The sequence below is a fragment of the Diaphorina citri genome, unplaced genomic scaffold (genome assembly GCF_000475195.1).
Source record: "Diaphorina citri unplaced genomic scaffold, Diaci psyllid genome assembly version 1.1 scaffold924, whole genome shotgun sequence".
NCBI classification, from domain to species: Eukaryota; Metazoa; Arthropoda; class Insecta; order Hemiptera; family Psyllidae; genus Diaphorina; species Diaphorina citri.
In genome coordinates, this window is record NW_007378355.1 from 86,939 (window position 1) to 101,696 (window position 14,758).

Consider the following 14,758-nt stretch of genomic DNA (forward strand, 5'->3'; position numbering starts at 1 on the left):
ACAGTGTTTTGTATACCTAGATACTTCTGATTATGTTTCATAATTATTCACCCTTTAGGTCCTAGTGAACAAAATGATATAGCCCAATAGGTCGAACAGAATTTACATATATCTAATTTAGAGTCTTCTTAAAAAAAGTAGAAGAATTTTGATGGATGAGGGAATAGTAACTGCTAAGATCTTAGCGTCCCAAAATCGAACTGAGAAGGAGAGGATAGATCTCTCCCCGGGCGGAAATCGAACCCCTCCAAATTTTCTATTTCCCCCAAAATTCCTCCAAATTTTCTGGTTTCTCCCAATATCCCTAATGCTAGGACACAGCGTATGTCCCATACCCTGCTTACCTAGGGTAGAGAGAGTGGATAAACTTAGCTCACCAGTACCCAAGTTATTCTTGAGGTCCAATAATACTGACATGACATGTGTGTCGAGTGCTTCAGACAGACATGAGATTTTTTTCTTTTTTGCAGGTACAGAGAGAATACTTAAAAACCTTCATTTCTTTCAATGAGATTATCTGTAGAACAGGAATAAACCAGGGAAAATCTGAAGTATACTTGTCTTTTGAGAGAAAGTAGGTAAATAGGTGCCTTCTGGGTTTACTTAAATTCTATCAAAGGCTAGCGGCTACCTATCTTTGGAGCGTAGTGCTCACCAGATAAATAGGAGGATTAGGAGGACATTGGTTCAGCCTTAAGGTGTGTCCAAACATGGTCGACCGGCCATATATCGATATCAACTGAACCGTCCATAGTCCACACTGTCTCGACAACATAGATTCACCTCGTCGATCGACGGCCAGTCGACTATGTTTCGTACACACCTTTATGATGGTAGAATAGAATATACCTTGTTTATACTGCTCGAATGAGACTAAAAAGTCCCTTTACCCCAGCAGGCTAAACAAGGTCTCATGTAGTATCAGGGTACCTTTTAAAGTATCTTAGATATCTCTACCTACATTTTTAAGGGTACCTTTAACACCCTTCTAGGTACCTACGTACATATTTAATTATTTTCGTGAGAAAGCTAAGTGTCATTCCTGGGCAAAGTTTTTTATTGCATAGTTTAACACTTCTAGCGTAATGTTCTGTCGCAGAAAAGCAGAGCAGAATTTTAATGGGAAAATCAAAGCTTTAACTCGAACTTTTGCTCCGGAACTTGTTGGTAATAATAAGTACCTACTACCTACTAACTTATAAGAGTAGGTACCTATCGACTTTGTTAAATATTTACGAATGAGAATCTTTGCTCCAGGTACATTCCTAACTTTTGCACCTAGAACTTGCACCTCGGTAGGTACCTACTGAAGAAATGTTTATCCTATTCCGAGGTATAGGTGAAATAGAAAATTATAGAAACCTATATATCTTGTAGTCTTGTACTTAACTACTTACCTACGAGTATACTAGATAATGTTTCCTCGAAAGTAGGTAGAAGGTAAATAACTAAATACTGTACCAAATTCTCATGCTAGTACTTTTTAGTTACCCAATTTTTTTCCAGCATGAGTTTTCCGAGCAATAAAAAATTTACCAGGGGGGGGGGGGATCAGCAAGAACTTTCCTTTTATGTATATGCTGCGGAAATAAAATTATGGAGAAAAAAAAGTAAAAGTGCTGTTTTTTCACAGTCCTCTACGTTTGTATATTTTGCTAACACGTTTGCCAGCTTTCACACTTGGCTTGCTAAGTTTTTTTTTTTTTTTTTTTCCGCAAATTGTCCCAGCGAACGCGAACTATTTAGGTAGGTACCTACCTACATAAACATTTAGACATGGATAGTTATTTTACAGCTTTAAACATTGTGTGGAACTAAAATGTTTTTGAACACATTTTAGGACCTTGGGGACGAAGTTTTGAATTTCACGACCTCTGTTCGTACTATGTACCTAGTTTCGTAGATTCTCTTTATGTTTGGGAAAGAGAAAACCCAATTTTCTTTTTTCTTTTGGGATTAGGAGTTTAGGATATTTCCACAGAACGATTTTTCCTTCAATTTCTTTTTTTTTAGGGACTAGCACCGCCTCTCTTATCAATAATAGCCCCTTTTCTTAAACTAAAACTCGTAGCGACATAGCCCCAAGGAAAGGCTATGTCGCTATTACCTACCTAAACCCTTTTTATTGACCTAAATGCGTTTTGTATTTTCTAAGGCCTAATGTATATTGGGCCTTTTCGTGACCTACATAAATATATTTTGTACATTCAGGGGCCATCTCACTGATGATTACCGCCGCGCCCCGCTACCATTTAGGGCCCTCTCTTTTCTTGGCCGAAATTTTAGGGGCTATCTTGCTATATCTGGCCTGTTTCTTGACCTGAAATTTTCTAGTTTATTTCAAGGGCTATCTCACTCCTGGTGTACCTATGTCTCACCACAGTAGGCATTTAGGGGACCATCTTTTCCTGACCTGAAATTTTCTTATCTACCTTATCTTGACCTATCTATCTTGTGTATTTCAGGGGCTATCTTGCTATGGACACAAGGACGTCTGCTCCTCAGCACATCAGCAATTCTTCACTGGATCTCGTCACTGTAGTACCTACTCTCTCCGAGAGAGAGCGCATTCGGATTGAGTTCTACAAAACCTATGACGTCATGACTGGGGTAAGTTATTAAAAACATGACTTGTTGACTGGGGTAAGTTAGATCTTGGTGAGCTGGAGAACTCTTTTTCAAGGTCCAGATAAGGCACCCAAATAAACATAAATGTAGGTAAGCTGGTAGGCAGACGCACCAATACTACAGGTAAGTTTTGTCAAGCAACAACTTTGAAACTTTGAATTGTTTGCTGAAACTTAAAATGGTGTTAATCTCTTTAATATTAGGTATCCTGATATAACCTTCAACTTACAGTAAGTTTTGAGGTACCTAAGTATAGGTACTTACTATGAGTTTAAGGTTACATGAGACTTATCCTAGGTACTTATCCCATATGTTAAATTTTACAGCGTGTAATACAAACATCGTATAATACCTGTGTTAGATGTGGGTTTAAGCCGTATTAAGGAATAGGTAACACCTACGCAGAATATGATAAACGTATCTACACAGGTATGTACTGTGTACCTATTGTAGCTTAATGTGTGTTCGTTTAAAATAAGTGGGGGTAGGAGAAAATTTGCATTTTATGTGGCATGATCTTGAAAAAAGTCTTTCGTTTTTAAGAAGGAAAATATGGCAAATGTGCAAATGTTTAGCAAAAGTCTTACATGGCACGTAGGGATAAAAATCTAAAGAAAGGGAATCTATGGGAAGGAAAGGAATAAAAATCTAAAAGAAGAAGGGAAGATGGGATTGGGAAGAAGAAGAAGAAAACCTGACTGATAGTAAAAAAAAGACAATCGTAGTTAGGTACTTTGTGACCGACACAATCATTGAATCATTCCCATTTCCCTTGTAGAAAACAACAAAATGTAACAAAAAAACAAATTTAGAAGTATGTAGAACACCAAAATATGGCTAGTAAAATAATGGACTTAGTTTCTCTCTCCTCCTCCTTCTCCTCTCCTCTCTCTCTCTCTCTCTCTCTCACCCATACAGTCTGGCTCTTTCTCTTTCTACCACAGTCCTGAAGCTATATTCAACTAGTGGTTAATACATTTTACTTGTTTACTTTATAAAGCCAGGAAAGAGATAGAACGAAACAGTAGAGAGAGAGAAGGAGAGAGAGAGAGGGAAAGAGAGAGAGAGAGAGGGAGAGGGAGGGAGGGAGGGTAGATAATGAAAGGAAAGGGTCGATATCCTACTCCCTTCTCACCACTTTGGCCTTTCTCGAGTTCTATCTCTCCCTCCTTTCCTATTTCTCTTTTCTCTCTCCCTCCTATATTTCCCCACCCATTCTATTTCTGTCCCTCTGGTGTGAGGACCTCTCTGTTTATCCTGTCTCTCTCTCTCCCTCCCCCTCATGCTCTACAATTTATTTCCTTTCCGCGTCTTTTTTCTCATCTATCTTAGCTCCCTTCCTTCTTTCTCTTTCTCCCTCTCCCTTTCTAGTTCTCTCTCTCTCCCTTTCCCTATCTCTCTTTCTCTCTCCCTTTCTCATTCCCTCTTTTTTCCTCTCTCTTTCTTTCTCTCTCTCTCTCTCTCTCTTTATCTTCTCATATCCACAATATTACGCTACGTAGAATATATTTTGAGTAATTTATTTCGTTCGTTTTTTTCTCTTTTTTCAGATGTTCATTAAGTTCCTGACATTTCTATTTCTCTCTCTGTCTACCCCTTCATTATCACTCTCCCTTTGTTTTTGTTTCTCCCTTTTATTTTCCTCCCTCTCACTCTCTTTTCTTTTCCTAACTCTCCCTCTCTTTCCTCGGTATTTTCTCTTTCATTCCATTTAGTTTATCATTTTCTTTTCTCTGCTCCCACGTTTTCTCTTTTAATGCCAATTTGTCTTCTCTTCCTCCCTCTCTCCTTCTCGCCATATTATTTATATTCCTTTTTCCTTCTCTCTCCCTCTCTCTCTCCTCTCTCTCCCTCTCTCTCTCTCCCCCCCTTTTCAAATCTCTTCCTTGTCCAATTTATCATTTTTTCTCTCTCTTATATTTTCATCAATTTCTGCCGATTGCCGATTAGTATACTCTCTCCTCTCCCCTCTCCTTCTCCATCTCCTCTCTCTCTCTCTCCTCCCTCTCCTTCTCCTCCTTCCCTTCTCTTTTCTTCTGTTTCTGATGACCTTGATTCCACCCTCCTTGCTCCCTCTTTCAGTATTTCTTCCCATTATTATTTTTTTCTCCTTGTCCTTTTTCTCGTTTGTGTAAAAATGAGAAGAACGAAATAAACGGAGATGCTGATATGGATAGATAAAAAAGGATGAAAAGAGAGTGGGATTAAGAAAGAGGGAAAAGAGAGAGATAGGGAGAGGAAGGAAGACAGAAATCAATTTCTCTTTGTTTGTTTTGGAAGATATTCGAGAAAATCCATCACTGGATATTGTTTACAAACTCGCCGCTATTACGTATTAGTATGCTTCCCGAAGTTATCCAGCCATTACTTCTAGGCGAAAGTTCTTCGACCTACTTTTCAATTCTCTAGAGGTATTTTCATTCCCCTAAACCTCAACCTATAGGTGGGTATTGTCTTTTCAATTGTTAGAGACTGACAGGTCAATGCACCTGGAAAATTCCTATGATTTTTTCTACCTTCTATTCAAAATAAGTGAGTGAGTTATAAAGAACTACTCAGTAACTTTTTAACTACATTTCTGTAGACTACTCAGTGAATGAGTCTGATCCTAACTCCCTAGGCTTATAGGGGCTTGAAGAGAGAGTTCCATTTGAAGAGAAGAGATAGGTATTAATATTCAATACATATTAGGATCTGAACTCATTGACTGAGTAGTCTACTCAAACAGTGAAAAATGTAGGTAGGTAGTTCTGTTTCATAACTCACTCATTACACATCTCTAGTCCACCCTGTAAAGGTAGACTTTTTATTTCAAAAACCTTTTTCCGCTTCCCATCGGCATCTATCCTGGGGGTCGAGAGAGAAATACTCATTTCCTATGCATAAGGAAGACTTTTTCAAGAGCCTTCATTTCTCAAGGATTTTTATGTAACTTGTGTTGCACATTGCATAATCTATTGAGATGCACGGCGTTCATACAAATTGATCTTTAATCTTTGCCCTCTTACCTCTTATTATTTCTCTCAGAAAGCTTTCTCCGCTTTTCCTTTAGTCACGTATTTCCAGACAACGAAACGAATGTTTCCAGCAGCTTTTCTTTTTTGCGAAAGAACAATAGATTATGTTATTTCGTAAATTACAACCAGCAAACTTTAATTACTTTTATCTTTGTACCATGTATGTATCTATTATTATTATTATTATTATTATTATATAACTCTTTATTAGAACTTTACAATATTTACAAAGAGGTACAAGGTACAAGAAACAAAATAACAAACTGATAAATTAACAAATGAAAAAGAAAATTGAATAAAGAAAGAAAAATTAAAAAAAAAAATATTGAAAAATTCTAACTCAGGGGCGGGATTAATGCCTAGGGCATTCTCTTCCATCCAACCCCTAGAGTACCTAGGTAAGACATAACGTTAACTCTTCTAGTTTAAACTATGTAAACTCTTTGACATAATTTATTAGGTATTTTAAAGTTTTAATATAATTAAAATTTTGTCCTACATTTTTTAAGGTGTAGGTAGCAGTTGTTTTAATTTATTCGGAACTAAGATCCTGGGTGTTTGTAGCTACTGGGAGAAGGTACTACAGTAGGGTATGCCCATACTTGTGGGACATCAGGCATTTACCTGTAACTTGTAAAAATTTAGACTGCCGATGCCGGAGTAAAGGGACTTTTCGGTTCCACCCTAACAGTATAAATGAGATATGTACATCCTATTGATCTATTCTATTCCTAGTGATATAGATAATTTTATTTCATTCTCTGAATCACTAGGAACTTAATTCTGTTCTATTTCTAACTCTGTACTCTCCGCTTCAGGTCCGTATCGCTGCTACTCTAGGCGGCTTCTTCGGTCTAATGGTGATACTCGTGGTGTACAAGAGTAAGTGTAAATCCCGCTCCCTATCCGATGAACATCTGGAAGCCGCCATTACCGCCGCCGTTACTGAAGAGGAGGAAATGGACACGTTGGCGGCTCTGAACAGCGGCAACTTCTCCATGTTTGGCGGCCCGAGGCGGTCGCTGGGAAATATGAGCGCCCCGGCCTACACTCGGTTTTCGTCCTTTGCTGGAAGTAAGTATGGACTGATTCCTTCACATTAAAACACTAGGTATGCCAGCCTAGTTAGCTTAGTTGGTAGCGCGTCTGCCTTGTAAGCGCTAGGCCGCGGGTTCGATTCCCGCCCGCGGCAGATTTTATCCGGATGGGATAATGTTCGTTCTCGGAACGGTTGGCTTTCTCCTATCCTGTCTTCCTTCTCTCTTCGATTTCGGGACGATAAGACCATAGCAGCCATGGGAGCTGACGGGTTTTACAATATACTCATGTACTCATGACCTAGTTGAGTACTTATATTTTCTTAATCGGAAAAGGGAGCAAAAAGTTGCGCATTTGGTTTTTCAAGTACCTATCTGAGTTGAAAGCCCTCCAGGTCCTAACCTCTGCTCTTTGATATTATTTTCTCGGGTTGAATCCAGCATTGAAGAGCAAAGAGCTTTCTGAGAAACTTTCTCCAACTTTTAACACTGTTTGGAGGTTTGGTTTGTAGATTTTTGTGCGATATGTTTCTTTCCCTATCCTCATCATCATGCTCTGTTTTTCTGTTATCTCTGTTTATCTGTTATCTAATGGAGATGATGCTACACGTTTATCTACTCAAAACTTTTTACTTTCAAAGTTCAAATTCCTTCTGAGCAAATGGGTAGGTTGTACATAATAGAAAGTTATCCGATTTGTAATCTTCTTATCTTGCTCCAAAGGAGTTCAGGATGGTTTAACCCTCTACTCTCTACCCCCCCCCCTTTCACACCCTCCATTATTGGTTACCTATTTATAGGTAGTTTAGGAAGGTATTGGCTACTGCTCTAATGATGCTAAAGCTAAAGAGTCCATTTACCTCAGAAATAAGCCCTTTCACAGTGGAATATTTTGGGACATATGGGATAAAAGGGGCAACTGTAGGAAGCTAAAAATAAAAATAGTTTAAATAGAGCACTTTTCTTGTAGTCAAAAGCTAACACAAGTGCTAATGAAATTTCAAGCTTCGGTTGGGATTGAAACTTGCCACCCGTACCTGTAAAATTTCAAGCCTCGGCGCCCCCGGCTGGGATTCAAACCGCGCCTCTCCCGTTTACTATGCAAGTTTCTTGACCATTACGTTTGCTGGAGCTGGGGACGTACTGTTTTGGGACTTCAGCATTTGGCGTGTTAACAAGCTCGAGTTTTCTCAAATAGAATATTTAATTTTCCATACAGACCTTTGAACTTTGCATACACACGAGGAATATGAGGATGAATCCGAAGCTGTAGTACATCGTTTGCTACAGAGTGACTATCAAGTTCGTTAACACGCTGTATGGGACGTTACTCCCAACCATCCATTTTCCATCTTGGAAGTTGAAAAATGCCTCGGTAGCGTAGTGGTCAAGACGCTCGCCTGGTAAACAGGAGGGCGTGGGTTCGATCCCAGCCGAGGCATGGAATTTTATCCTCATTTATTTGAGATTTTGACCACATAATAATGGAGCTCTAAGGGTTAGGTGGTAGAAAACGCCTCCGGCGTTAACCTCGCCTAGTGGTTACCTTCCACTCAAGAGTCTATTATTATTAGGTGGTAGAAAACGCCTCCGGCGTTAACCTCGCCTAGTGGTTGCCTTCCACTCAAGAGTCTATTATTATTATTATTATTAAAAGATTTTCTAAATCATTAGCGCTCCTTAGAATTTCATTTCTTTAAAAGATGTGTCAAACTGTCCACACATGCCTAGTCGATCTATACTCGTCCTGAACTGAACCGTCCGCACTGCCTTGACAACATAGATTCACCTCTTCGATCGACATCAATCATCGATCGACGCGACGGTCGGTCGACTATGATGTTTGGACACGCCTTAACCTTCACCCCATATCCCATGGGTAGTTATAGAATAAATAACTACCTATAATAGGTATCTAAAGTTGCTTCGTACTTTCTATTGTTTAGAAAATCTTTGTCATCTCGCTTGACAACCATCTTGACATTTTGTCATGTAATATCTTCTCTCTCTTCCTCTCTCGCTCTCTCTCTCTCTCTCTCTCTCTCTCTCTACCTCCTTCTCTCTCCCCATATTCTTACCTCTTCCTCCCATTTCTTCTTCTGCTCTTTATACGCTTCGCTCTACTCCTCCACCTCCTCTTTTCCTTCCAACTCCTCTTACTACTTCTTCTTCTTCTTCTTCTTCTTCTCCTCCTCCTCCTCCTCCTCCTCCTCCTCCTCCTCCTTCTTCTTCTTCTTCTTCTTCTTCTTCGTCTTCTTCTTCTTATTCTTCTCCTTCGTCTTCTTCTCCTCTTCCTTCTTCTTCTTATTCTTCTTCGTCTTCTTCTCCTTCTTCTTCTTATTCTTCTTCGTCTTCTTCTCCTTCTTCTTATTCTTCTCCTTCGTCTTATTCTTCTTCTGATTATCCTCATTTTCCTCCTTCTCTCTCCCATCTCACCTTCTCCTTTTCTCCTGCTCTTTTTATTCTTTCTCCTTCATTACGCTTCTTCTTCTTCTTCTTCTTCTTCTTCCTCCTCCTATATCTTCTACTCTACTTTTTCTCCTCCTATTCTTTTTTTCTCCTTCTTATACTCTTCTTTCTGCTCTCCGCCTCTTCTTTTTCTTCCAACTCCTCTTGTACTAGTAATACCTACCTACCTCTTCTTCTTTCTACTTCTGATTTATCCTCCTCTTCTTCCTCCTCCGTATTTGCCTTCTCATCTTTCCCATCACTGTCACTTCTTTCTTCTATTTCTTTTGTTCGTAAAGTATAGGGGAGAGGATTTTATCTGTCAGAGGAAAAGCCTCCGTCTGAATAGGTAGTGTTGTTTCCACGCCAAACCAAAACTTCTAAGAATTTCTCTTTGGAAGGCATCGAAATTCCTTCCTTGATCTGATTTTATACGATTCCCAAACCTCCAAGCTTCCTTTATTTTGACTGTTCGGGGCTTTTGGGAATTTAAAAAATAAATAATCGTCTTACTGGAAAAACAGCTTTTCAAAAATCGACGTCAAAAATGTCGTCCTCACGAAGCTCAGGACTTAAAAAGCTAACAGCACGTAATGTCCCAATCGGGATACCAACCATGCACATACACACCGTTGCTTAATTTCAGTGGTTCACTTCGGAAACAGGTGTTTCCAGCTCTCCTCCTCAGACAATTGTCTGCGTTTACCTCTGATGATAAAAATTATAGGTGCACTTCCTTCCTTTCCTCCCCAATGTTCCTTCCCCTTATGTCTCTTCATCCCGGAGAACCTCATATCACTACTACTTACTCCCTCTAGTCTCTAGTCCTTACTCTTTTTTTTACCTTTTTTCAAAAAACAACGTTATTGCCCCCCCGTATGACCTGACCCCTTCCTTCCGCTTACATTTTCCTGTCATACCGTGTGCTTTCAAGTCAGGCTCGGATATACAGAGTGTTTATAAAGTCCGGGGACCCCTGAATATTTTTTGAACGGCTAAAGATGAGAAGCTAAAATTTAGAGTAGTAATTTATCTTTTCAAATACCATTTTTTGAAGTAGTCTCCAAATTTCGTTCGGAGCCAGGATCGGTCCCAGGGGGCCCAACTTTAAAATCTTCACTGAGAACCCCCACTTGTGATACATCATATCAAAGGTCTTAAAGAACATAGTACTGTGGTACAAGATTGAGCTCGATCCGACAACCAGGACTGGAGTTATGGCCAATTCAATTTTTCATTTTTCCCTTTTCTCCCTTCAATAGGGGAAGCACCAAAAATGGAAAATTCATATCGATTGGTGATTTGTGCTTCAAATAGGTCCCGCTTCAAATAGGTCACACAAATAGGTCATATTGAAATTCAGACTCAAAAATGAAATTTAGACTTTCCACTCTTTCTTTCCCCTCTTCCTCTCCTTTGCACATCTCCCTTACCTCCTCATTCCCTCAGCTTTTGACTTCTTTCCATTAGGTAAGGTATAACGCGATATTATACTAAGCTAAAACAATAAATCTATTTTGACGAGCTGTTCAAAACGCTGATGCTAGCTTGTCTGAGAGTCAGGGAGTTCATTTTTACATCACGAGATACAGACTAGATATACATACATACCTGGCTATCTATGTACCACGTACCTGTATATTTATATTTTTTTCAATTTTCATTTTCTCTTTTCCAAGGTTTATACAAACATCCCGAGACCGCCAATGCACCATCATTAAATTTGCTAGATTTGTTTTGAAATTTGTACCTACCTAGTGATTTGATTTCATATTTCTGTGTCTATGAAGTACCCAAAGCTCTTGTGATTTTGAAATATTCCATAACATCTACATGTATAAAATTATACATACCTACTAATTTTATTATACATAGGTAGAGAACTAGAGTCTAGACTTCTACAGTCTAGGGACTGAGGTACCTACTTTACTATTTACCACCCACACTTAGGTGTTAGCGTAAGCATTATATTCTGAAGTGCATATACGATATACTATGCCGGTAAAAGATGTATAGGTATATTCTCAGGATGTTTTATTGTGGAGATGTGCAGCATTTTCCCCGGGGGTTGAAAATGTTCGCGGTTTAGCTCTTCCGCTGGTAGTTCTGCCTACTTCCGCTGATGTTTAGAACTTGCGGATTTTAAGTAGATATTATGAAAGTACTAACCACCCTTGATCAAACATTGTTTTCTTATTCCTTAATTTATGTTACCATTTGTATATATTTATTTTGTAAATAAAGTTTGGTCAAATTGTTTGATAATAATAAATTACTTGGGGTCGAGTGGGTCGGAACACGTCACATGCCTTCAGGCACAGTGTACACGCCATTTGTCAAGGGTCTAGGTTTAGCTTGTCCTTGGGATCAGGTTAATTTGAAGAAACTTCATAAATAGATAAATACTCAGCAACACAATCAGTTAAGGAAATACCATGCAAATACAGTCTCTTGTTGGTCTTAGGTATGATAAAATTATCTGAGATCAAGTAGGTATCATTAGGTGGTGACATTCTCATATTTCAGTGAGTACAAAATTCCATACCTCGGCTGGGCTCGAACCCAGGACCTTCTGGTTTACCAGTCGGGCGTCTTGTCCACCACACCACCGAGACAGGGTTTTACAATATAAATAAATAAAATAAATAAATAAATGCAGTTTCTTTGTGTTATTATATCACAACTTTGGTGCTCACTGCAGCATTGTAGGATTTTTCCCAATATCTCGATAATCCCAACATCCAATATTTACCTACCATGCTGGCACCGGTCGCTATGCGCATTTATATGTCATAGCTACTCATTTTCCTCACGAGATCGATGTAATGTAATGTAAATGTAATGTAAATGCAGTTTGTGTTATTATATCACAACTTTGGTGCTCACTGCAGCATTGTAGGATTTTTCCCAATATCTCGATAATCCTAACATCCAATGTTTAAACACCCATTTTCACCCCCGGAGGCCATCAGGGCCGAAAGTCTAAATTTCATTTTTGAGTCTGAATTTCAATATGACCTATTTGTGTGACCTATTTGAAGCGGGACCTATTTGAAGCACAAATGACCAATCGATATGAATTTCTCATTTTTGGTGCTTCCCCTATTGGCAGAAGAATATGGAAATATGAAAAATTGAATAGTCCATAACTCCGGTCCCGGTTGTCGGATCGAGCTCAATCTTATACCAAAGTACTTCCTCTCTCTCTCTCTGTCACCTTTGGAATGTGTGACATTTTGACCTAGGGATCAGTTAATACAGGTTGTCACTGTCCACTGCTCTCTCCCTCCTTTTCACATACACTCTGTTTCTTTTTCACGAGGAAAGATTTCTCTTCTTTCGCCATTGATCAACATAAAGTTGAATCCAAGCCTGGCTAAAGCTCCCCTTTCTCCCACATCTCCTATATTATCTTGACTTACAACCTTTACTTTTCCCTCCCTTCCCTTTCTCGTAATAATAATAATAATAATAATAGTATTACCCCCTCCGTAGCTACCTGATCAATGTTCCTCCCCTTTGCAAAGAAAGGGATTTCTCATACTTCCCTTTCCCCAATATCCCTGTTCCTGTAATAATTATAAGTACCTCCGTAAACCAAGCCCTTCCTTACAGAAGTGGTTTTCTTCCCGCTTCCCCTCGGTGTAGTTTGTGCAGGGCATTATTCCATACAGCAATAAGGCGCAATTACAACGAAGCAAGATTTATAGCATGCATATAATTATGTATTACACTAAAATATGCTTCAAACCCATCTCAATCGGTGGTCAACATGAGGCAATATGCAGCATCCTTCAAAGTTAAAGATTTTGCATATTGAAGCACGCTTCACTACATTATGTTCCATGTTAACCTCTGTGTAACAGCGCCTTTATATCTACACAGTACAATGTTTTCCGTTCAGTTTACCTAGAACAATATTATCTCCCTTGAGATAGTTTTAGAATTCAGAAGGGCCTGAATAATTTCTCTGCTTTACTTCTCTTTCGACCTCTCTGCCTTCGTCTATCCATCATCTCTATTTTGGTTTGGCTCCTCGCCTTTTCCTCTCTTCCTGACGAAAGGGAAATATACAAGGGTGCAGATTTTCACCGTGATTTGAGCTTTGTTCTGACGAGATTTTACCTTCATTCGGCGACAAGCTAACAGCCTCCTCACATCGCCCTCACTCGGCTCGAATAGGACCGGGAAAGGCCATTGTCACGCGATTGCTCAGATGGTCATGTGGACGGTCCAGTCGACATCGATCGACAGCCGACGACTAGGTATGTGTGGACACAGCTTTAACGTTCGAGTATCTCGTCATTTTTTCCTCCTTTTACTTTCTTAATCAGTGAAAATGGTTTCTGAAAATAAAATTCCCAAGGGCAAGGTATCGCTAGAGTCAGCTAGACCCTTGACAAATGGAGTCTGTCTGAAGGCTTGTTGTGATGTGTTCCAATTCATTTTTTTTTCCAACAAAATACTCTTTATTTTAGAGAAAAATGTCTTTTTCTCTCGTTACTCACTCGTATTCTCTCATCCCACAGGAAGAGGAGGAGGGGAATGAGGGAGGAGAGGACGAGTACGTCTCCAACCTTCTCACCATCCCACGTCACTCGAGACGCCTCTCCTCCATCACAGTATCGAGTTCCGACACCTCCTATTTGGAGAGGCGGGGGTCGGCGTTGGAAATGGGGTTGCCTGTGCTGCCGTCAAATTCTCGGATTCCGCCCCGAATCCGTCGGGCGCCGCCGGACGTCAAAAAGTCCTCGGAGTGGGACTTCTACTATCCGATTGATATAAGAGTAAGTTTTAGCGGCAAGGCCTCAAGGTAGGGAAAAAAACCCAGTGTTAATTTGGGCAGTAGATAACAAGGGCCTTAATGATTAAAATTATCACACAAGTTACACCTACACTACCTACTGATATAGGTACCTGTCATACTGTGTAACTATAGGTAGATAGATACCTATGCTAATTCAAGAGTTTTCTTTCAATACAGCCCTTCTACAAAGGAATACCGCCATCATTATGGGATCCCTGCTGAGAGGCCAATAGTTTGAAAAGATATTTTCTGCATGAGAACTTTCTTCTCAGTTGAAGCACAAATTCCGAGATGAGAAAAAACCCATTTCTCCCCCACAGGTAATTCAGCCCACCCCGACCATGTCACCCTGTGATAGTGAGGTCACCCTGTACGACCACCCTCACAACACACCCGAACCCTTTTCACGTTTGCCTTCTGTGAGTCTGACCCCACCCTCACCGAAAGGGTTAGAGGTGCCCAAACTGGCACCCCTTGCCTCCATAACCAGCTGTAGCGGGATAGAATCCGAAATGGGTGAGTTTACTAAGATGTCAATTAGCTACTTGAGTATGCTGTGGCATACATTTCAAAAGTTGTTTACTTACTCTACTATGCCATCCCTGATCGCTATGCCCAGAGACGTAAATAAGAAATTTCTTGTTCCTATTAAATAAATATACCAGCCCCTTCCCCCTCCTCCTCTTTAAAACTTAAACTTTTGAAAACTTGTGCGGATTTTCCAACGTCGTCGTTTTTCTGTTTTTCATTTTCCAGTTCTCCCAGATTGGAAATGTTATTAACTTGTAAGATGCCTCCAGGGTTCAATTTAAATACAATTT

The 14,758-nt window shown here is 39.7% G+C and overlaps 1 protein-coding gene across 1 annotated transcript in view; it reads left to right on the forward strand.

Moving 5' to 3' along the window:
• LOC103513102 overlaps positions 1–14,758 on the forward strand; it is a 40,495-nt gene that overhangs the window by 23,607 nt on the left and 2,130 nt on the right. Inside the window, exons 3-6 of the mRNA XM_026826393.1 lie at positions 2,466–2,610; positions 6,464–6,736; positions 13,660–13,917; positions 14,258–14,453. Of these exons, the coding sequence (XP_026682194.1) occupies positions 2,479–2,610; positions 6,464–6,736; positions 13,660–13,917; positions 14,258–14,453 (859 nt within the window). The 5' untranslated portion in view covers positions 2,466–2,478. The remainder of the gene's footprint in view (positions 1–2,465; positions 2,611–6,463; positions 6,737–13,659; positions 13,918–14,257; positions 14,454–14,758) is intronic.